The sequence below is a fragment of the Cibotium barometz genome, chromosome 37 (assembly GCF_041138505.1).
Source record: "Cibotium barometz isolate CiBa-2024 chromosome 37, ASM4113850v1, whole genome shotgun sequence".
In the NCBI taxonomy this organism is placed as follows: Eukaryota; Viridiplantae; Streptophyta; class Polypodiopsida; order Cyatheales; family Cibotiaceae; genus Cibotium; species Cibotium barometz.
The window spans coordinates 45287192-45294990 of NC_141082.1; the positions used below are offsets into that span (position 1 = coordinate 45287192).

Sequence of the window (7799 nt, forward strand, 5' to 3'; positions counted from 1 at the left end):
GAGAGAGAGAGAGAGAGAGAGAGAGAGAGAGAGAGAGAGAGAGAGAGAGAGAGAGAGAGAGAGAGAGAGAGATAGGAGGTTACAAAGAGAGTTAGAGAGAGTTCGAGAAAGGTAAAGATCATTAGAGAGAGATTATTAGAGAGAGAGAGAGAGAGAGAGAGAGAGTGGTTGGAGAGCAAGCTGGCCAGTTTAAGAGAAATAGAGAGAGTAAGAGAGGGTTAGAGAAAGGTAAATAGAGTGAGTTAGAAAGAGAGAGAGTGTTAGAGAGAGCGAGAGAATTGGCTAGTTTGAGAGAAATATAGAGACCTAGAAAGAGTAAGAGAGTTTGAGACATTTAAAGACAGAGATTGAGTAAGAGTTAAGAGACTGAGTGAGAGAAAGGTAAAGAGAGAGAGTTAAAGAAAGGCAAAGAGTGAGTTAGAGAGAGAGAGAGAGAGTGTGTGTGTGTGTGTTAAAGAGAGAGAGAGTGTGTTAGAGAGAGAGAGAGAGAGAGAGTTTTAGCTAATTCAAGAGAAATAGAGAGTTAGAAAGAGAGAGTCAGAGAGAGAGTGTGTGATAATGAGGTATCTAGAGAAAGATAGAGAGATAGAGTGACTGAGAGTGAGGTAGAGAGAGAGAGAGAGAGAGAGAGAGAGAGAGAGAGAGAGAGAGAGAGACAACTAGTAGAAAAAGAGTTAGAGAAAGGTAAAGAGAGAGATAGGATGTTAGAAGAGAGAGAGAGAGAGAGAGAGAGAGAGAGAGAGAGAGAGAGAGAGAGTTGGTTAATTCGAGAGAAATAGAGAGAGTTAGAGAAAGTAAAAGAGATTGAGATTGTTAAAGAGAGTTAAAGAGAGAAAGAGAGTTAGAGAGAGATAGAGATAGATAGAGATAGAGAAAGGTAAAGAGAGTGAATTAGAGAGGAAAGTTAGAGAGTGTGTGTTAGGTAGAGAGTGTGTTTGAGAGAGAGAGAGACAGTGAGAGAGAGAGAGAGAGAGAGAGAGAGAGAGAGAGAGTTGGCCAATTCGAGACAAATAGAGAGAGTTAAGGAGAGAGAGAGAGTTAAGGAGAGAGAGAGTTAGAGACAATGAGAGAGAGAGAGAGAGAGAGAGAGAGAGAGAGAGAGAGAGAGAGGGACAAAGTTAGAGAGAGAGTTAGTGAGTTAGAGAGAAATAAAGGGAGGTAGAGAGAGAATGAGATATTGAGAGTTAGAGAGAGAGAGAGAGAGAGAGAGAGAGAGAGAGAGAGAGAGAGAGAGTTGAAGAGAGCTAGAGAGAGAATTAAAGAAATAAAGTTAAAGAGAGAGAGAGAGAGAGAGAGAGAGAGAATTAAAGAAAGTGAGTGAGAGGTAGAGATAGAGAGAGAGAGATCTATTAAGAGTTCTTGAGGGAGGGAGAGAGGGTTAGATACTATACTATACTCGTACTATTGAGAGATTAAGTTAGAGAGAGAGAGTTAGAGGATTATACTATAGGGGGTTAGAGAGAGAGGGGGTTAGAAAGAGAAATAAATAGAGCAAGAGAGTGTTAGAGAAAGACACAATTAGAGAGAACTCTCTCTCTCTAACTCTCGAACCTTCCCTCTCTCTCTCTTTTGCTCTCCCTCTTTCTCTCTAACCCCCTCTTTCTCTAACCTCCTCTCTCTTTCTTTCTCTTTCTAACCTCCTCTCTCTCTCTCTCTCCAGTCATTCTATTTGACCATATATATGTTTTATGGATAATTGCTAATAGGCTGGGGGCGACATTATTGTCCACTTTGTTGCAGATGATTCACACTGACAAGTATCCTTCATCTCAATGGATCATTCCAAAAGTAGGCAATGGAATGAGCAAGAGACAGGTATTGCATAGCAATCTAGAAAGTAATGAAGATGCCACAAACTACTCATTGTGAAGGCATGGCGTTTTTTAAAAAAAAAGATAATGGTTCTTTCAAATATTTTTTTAGTTTAAGGAGCCCCTGAAGAAGACATAGAAGCAATCAATGATGATGGTGAGCCTGGGAAGCAAAGCAACCTGATCAACATCTCCAATGATGAGCTTGGTTATGCCAATATGAATATTTTTGACAAGCATAGATTAGTTTGGAATCAACTGGTGAAGAAGGCTATCAATGACGAAGGCCATGATTTTGTACCTCTCTCAATGCAACCCAAGACCAAAGATGTGATCATCTTAAGAATGTAGATATTTTGTATATACATATGTATTCATCGTATATATAAATGGTCTTTTGTGAAGAAATGTAAAGGAGAAGAAATACTTTGGAGTAATACAAATTTGCCCTTTTTTGTTAACTTGTAATTTTTTCAATAGAGTTTGTGGACTAAAGTACTATTATTTTTTAAATTAAATGTTATGTTTTCTAAGAATGTTTAAGGTCATTTATAATCTTAAGTTTTTATATAAGTGATTAATGGCTATTTTTTAATTTGTTATGCATTTTTTGAATGCAAGATTTCAAAAATTACCATGTATTACGTAATGTGCTTTTTTATTTGATGGAAATGATCAAAAGTCAAGTATATTATTTTTTTCGAGTTTCTTTTATTTTTTTAATGTTAAGCTCTTTTTTGTAAGGTTTATTTTCTAAGGCTTGTAAGCTAACCTACAGCCTTAGCTTACCATTAATTATGTAATGTCCACACATGGGTATATCATAAGAGTCATACATTATAACTTTCGTTAACGATATGAATGTGATATCCATAAAACACAAATCATTATAAAAGTATGATAATTATAGAGAGGGAAGAGTAGGTAGGGGCCCTACTAACACATCCATAGCAAAACTTCCTACATTCTACTAATGAGTAATCTATAAGCATGACAGGGCCTTCGTTATACCTTTATGTGGTGAGAATCTTTAGCATCCAATTTAGAGAGTAGAGAGAGAGGAGAATGAGAATGTAGACGATGAAATATTGAGTAATAATAGGTCCCACCTTACACCTCACCTTATAAGTGAAGGTATAAGAAACCATTAGGAATACAAAACCCCTCACAATTTAAACGATCATGAATACTAGCAACTCTTTCATTTGAACACGTCGATGTTACAAGATTTGTGTTGTAGTTAGTTTGAATCTTCATAGAAAGCGGCTAAGGTCTTCCCTATTAACGTTTGTCCCTATTAATGAACACACAAGCCTATTAACGTTTGTCCCTATTACCTTCCTTACGTTTGTCCCTATTACAAGTCTCTTCAAGACATGAAGGGTGGTGGGACGTGAATACAATGAGATTCTTCTAGATTGCATCGGGGATTAGAGCACCTTGCTGCAAACTTACATCAACTCAAAGGTCCCATCAATCTCATAAGTACATGAGCACAATAAGATTCTTTTTGATTAAAATAGCCCTCATTTTACACACAATCTATGGATGAGTCTTCGAAGTGCCCACCAATCCTTTGCACCTTTGCAATAAGGAAATGACAAGTGTCAAGCAATCCTTGGGTATCTAAGGAGCTCTAATATGACCGCCAGTGGCAGTCTGCCACATGGGATTGGCATTGGCAATATCTATGGTCCCCTAGATTCCGATACATAATTCTGCTTATTCTTTGCACTGAGAGCGTAAACCTGCTTGTGAATCGTAATGACAAGATCTCAACAAATCTACTTCCTTGTGTATAAAGTAAAGCTGGAAATTCATCGAACTAAAAACGCATCGTTTGCTAGCTCACTACGTCAGTGTTCGGGAAACCCAACCTTACATAATCCTTTTTCCCGTGGTTGAGGAGGAAATTATCATTTTCAGAAGGCATTTTCTTTATATTTTTTTCTAAAAATAACTAAAACTCGAAATTTTTGAAGAGATTTTTTTCCTTTATAAAATTTTGAATGGCTTACACAATAGATCACATGCATCAAACCCAAGCCGTATCATGAGACAGAACCATTCTACTAATCGACTACACCCCCGAGAGCTGAATTTTTCAAGGCTGATTTTTTGGGGCAGTTACCCCAAGCAAGACGTACGACTAGGTTACCCTGTTACCCTAAGCAAAACGTAGTACTCAGGACTCAGGAGCATGCGTGCGTGTGTCCTTGTGCATGTGGAAAGCCTCTATCTAGTCTAATACGTTTAATATACATACATAGGAGAAGGACATGTGATTATATGGTGCAATGAAGAGAAACTAGTGCTGCAAGAGAAGGTCGTAGGGCAACAAGAATCATTGTAAAGGTTGTAGGATAAGAGTACATGGTTTTGATATAGGTTGACTATATTAATGTTGGATAAAGAAGAAGAAGATGGTATACACGATAAGCAGCTATAGGGAACAGGTGCTACTGGCGTTGGAGGGTCGTTGATGGTAGCGTTGAAGGCTGTCTTTGTGGCTCAAGCCTGTGTGCGTATCAGTACTGCCATTGAGGACGGCAAGGGGGCTCTTGACTCTCTTGTAGTCGTAGAGGAAGGCCACCAGCACGAAGGCCAGCAGGTTGACGACGCTGATGATGGCAAGAAGCCAGTAGAAGAGGTCGATGCGGGAGCGGTTGACGTTATTTACAATCCATGGAGTTTTGCCGGTGACGGAGTTGACGATGGTCACCAGCAGGGTGCTGATGAAGCTCCCCACTCCAATGGCGCTCAGATACAGGGCCATCCCCAGACTCCTCATACTGTCCGGCACCTGGAGCAATCATCATACAGCAGATATCCACCGTTACTTTAACCCATGAGACACGCATACTGTTCGACAACGTTTACGTACGTTACATGTACTACCTGATCGTAGAAGAATTCTTGCTGGCCTACAAGCGTGAACACATCCGCTATGCCCAGTAGCATGAACTGCGGTAGTATCCAGTAGCCCGACATCGGAACTTTTGGCGCGTCCAATAGACCATGTCGGGCGGCCACCCTTAGCCTTCTGGCCTCTATCAGGGCGGCGGCCACCATGCAGAGGAACGAGAAGAACAAACCCACCCCTATTCTCTGCAGCATGCTGATTCCCCGCTCGTTGCCGGTCAATTTTCTGGCCACCGGAACTAGCACTCTGTCGTAGACGGGCACCAACGCTAGCACCGTGATGGTCATGAAGGCCTGGAAGGAGGCCGCGGGAATCTGAAAGGTGCCCATGGCGGTGTCCATGGTCGCCACTTGCTTGGTGAAGAGGGTGGACGACTGCGCAAACACCAAGCCGTATGCGAAAGTGGTCAGCCATACCGGTACGACTTTTACCACGCGCTTCACCTCTTCAACCTGCGTCACCGTGCACAGCTTCCACGCGCTCGGGCGCCCAGCATCCAGATGTCCGCCCTGGTTTGAAGCCGCCTCCACCGCAGCTCTGTCTAAAAACCTGCAAATGGGGATCCGTATTAGAGCATGATCCAGCACGATTCTTAATTAATCTAGCGAGATTATTTGTACCTAAGAGATGCACATACTTAAGCTTCTCTGTGTGTAGAAGTTGCCTTCTCGCAGCTGGTATGGAAGGGTCTTTATAGATTTCGTGCAGTAAGCTGGCATCACTGGGCATCTTGGCATTCCAATTGCGGAAAGATGCGACGAGGACTTGAGCGATTTGGGTGAGGGGGCTACCCCCAGGAAGCTTGTGGCGGTAGAGGGGCGTGCCGGCGAAGAAGAGGATGCATCCCACCACCATCACCACGGTGGGGATGCCGAAACCCAGCCCCCAACTCACGTTGTCGTCCAGGTAAACCAAGACCGTGACTGCGAAGAGACCCCCAATACACAGCGCAAAGTACCACCAGTTGAAGAAGGAGCTCTTCTTCTTGCGCTCCGCCTCATCCTCGTCGTCGAACTGATCCGCCCCAAACGCCTCCAGACAGGGCTTTATACCCCCCGTCCCCAACGATATCAAGTAGAGAGAGAAGAAGAAGAAGCCCACCTGAGCTGAAGTGGCCTTGGGGCAAGCTGTTGCTGCCGCCGCCTCCTTGGTGGCAATATGGCACGGAGGTGGCTTGAGAGACCGGACGGACACGGAGAGGGTGAGGAGCAACATTCCCTTCAATTACAATGAAACAAAGAGTTTAGGCTATATGCTTATTTGCAATGGTTTTGTGTACGATCTGTAGAGAGTTTACCAGCACATACACCACAGAGACGATGGCAATTGTCCAGTATCTCCCCCAATAGGCATCGGCAAAGAACCCGCCCACCACTGGAACCACCAACGTAACGCCCATCCAATTGGTTGTGTTTTTGATGGCCTCCGGAGTACCTTCCCGGAGAACCTTCGTCAAGTAAATGACCAAATTGGATGCAATCCCATAGTAAGCCAACCTTTCACTTAGCTCAACTCCTGACCAAACGAGCAATATTTTAATGCCGATCTTGAGTTGGAGAAATTAAGGTAAGAGGTTGAGAAATTAAGCCTAATCTTGCACACATGGATCTAGGCGAGGCTTAAGAGCATTGAATTAGATTTACCTATGATGAAGGAAGAGGCCTTGACACCGCCGGAACGGGACTTGACGACAGGGCGGCCTTTGAGATCGACGGAACCATCGTGGGTGCGGTCGACGGACGTATTGTTAGTACTGTTGTAACCAAGATGGTGATCCTCGTGGGCGGGGGAGAGCATATCTGCCGGACAGAGCTCGACGTCCGACAGAAGCTGAGCTTGCTGTTTGACGCTGTAAATTACTTTGGGATCCGCCATGATTTCAGGGTTCCGTCAAACGTCAGCCAGCCAGCACAGGCTCCCGCGACACCAGATCTGGAGCAGCTAACTCCGGAATCTTTCGGAAATGCGAGGGCTGTTTAAATAGTTGGCGCCGGACTCCCGATGCCTGGTCGAAGACGGAAGCGAGGTAAGGAAAAGTTAGTTTGGAAAAAAACCGTGTGCGTACTAGCTAACAGCTAGTAGTTCAGCCATCGCCTTCATCTACAGTAAGGAGTTTCCGCCCAAGTTCCGGTCGGTGGCATTTGTCGGACGGAGTTGCCGGGATTTCATCGAACGGGTGGCAAGGGGCATGGATGGGTCGCTGGCTATTAATAACTTAGTCACGGAAAAGGTTTAGTCGGACGGATCCGTGAGTTTACGATGAGCAGGAAAGGCGGAACTGTCGTGCGGCGATTCCTCTCTAGTTGCTGTCTGGAAGCTGATCTCCAGAGTCCGGGCGCACTGTTGATGATATGTGATGGATGGGGATGCCGGAAAGATGATTCCGGGGCAGAATTTTTCGAGATACGACATCATTGGACTAGTAGTGCAGCATTTAGCCGTGCGCACTAACTGGGCGGAATCTCAGGTGGGGAAGGGGGTGGAGCTTCTTAGTTCTGATAAGATGCCCGTCGCCATCTCCATCGCCACAATCTGGTTAAAGAGCCGACGACACACAGGTGGAAGTGTTCCCCGCAAAAACGCCGGTGGGCTCTCTTAGAGTCGAAGCGTGCGTGCAAAAAAAGCATGGTGGTGGCACAAAAGCATGGTGGTGGCACAAAAGCGAAAAGCTATCACCGCCAGTGCCACTTTGCGTTGAATTCTCATCATTTTCTGCAAAACAAGCTACAGGGACGTGCACCTGCAGCACAAAGCGCTGCAGTTAGTCTTCTTGGACGACTCGTGACTCCTACTGTGAGGCTGGACTCTCCCGCTGCGTCCCGTAGTCAGTCTTTCTCATCATTCTCAAGGCCCTACCCACACCACTCCTATTATGGCACTACTACTCCCTCCTCCCCTCATCATTACTCAGCCTCCAATCATTTCACGCCACCACATCACCCTCTCGCGCCATGACTCCTAAATACCCATCCCTGCCCCACCCCATTTGTAATCATATTTATCCCGCCTGCTTAGTGTTTTAATAGGCCAGCCTTATTCCGTGAACAACTGAATCTTTGCCTTAG

The 7799-nt window shown here is 44.6% G+C and overlaps 1 protein-coding gene across 1 annotated transcript; it reads right to left on the bottom strand.

Annotated features, from left to right (window-relative positions):
* Window positions 1–3784: 3784 nt before the first annotated feature.
* On the bottom strand, window positions 3785–7432 carry LOC147617312 (protein NRT1/ PTR FAMILY 8.1-like). Its single transcript, XM_086776961.1, has 5 exons — window positions 6378–7432; window positions 6032–6249; window positions 5372–5952; window positions 4710–5283; window positions 3785–4614 (listed from the first exon to the last, which is right to left on the bottom strand). The coding sequence occupies exons 1-5, from the start codon at window positions 6607–6609 to the stop codon at window positions 4255–4257; spliced, it is 1965 nt and encodes a 654-aa protein (XP_086633087.1). The 5' UTR covers window positions 6610–7432; the 3' UTR covers window positions 3785–4254.
* Window positions 7433–7799: the final 367 nt, after the last annotated feature.

Excerpts from the sequence above, each read along its gene's own strand:
- LOC147617312 (XM_086776961.1), bottom strand. The coding sequence starts at position 6,609 with ATGGCGGATCCCAAAGTAATTTACAGCGTCAAACAGCAAGCTCAGCTT. Across the intron at positions 6,250-6,377 it reads GGCCTCTTCCTTCATCATAG|GAGTTGAGCTAAGTGAAAGG; the intron begins GTAAATCTAATT and ends TCGTTTGGTCAG. Across the intron at positions 4,615-4,709 it reads AAGAATTCTTCTACGATCAG|GTGCCGGACAGTATGAGGAG; the intron begins GTAGTACATGTA and ends TGATTGCTCCAG.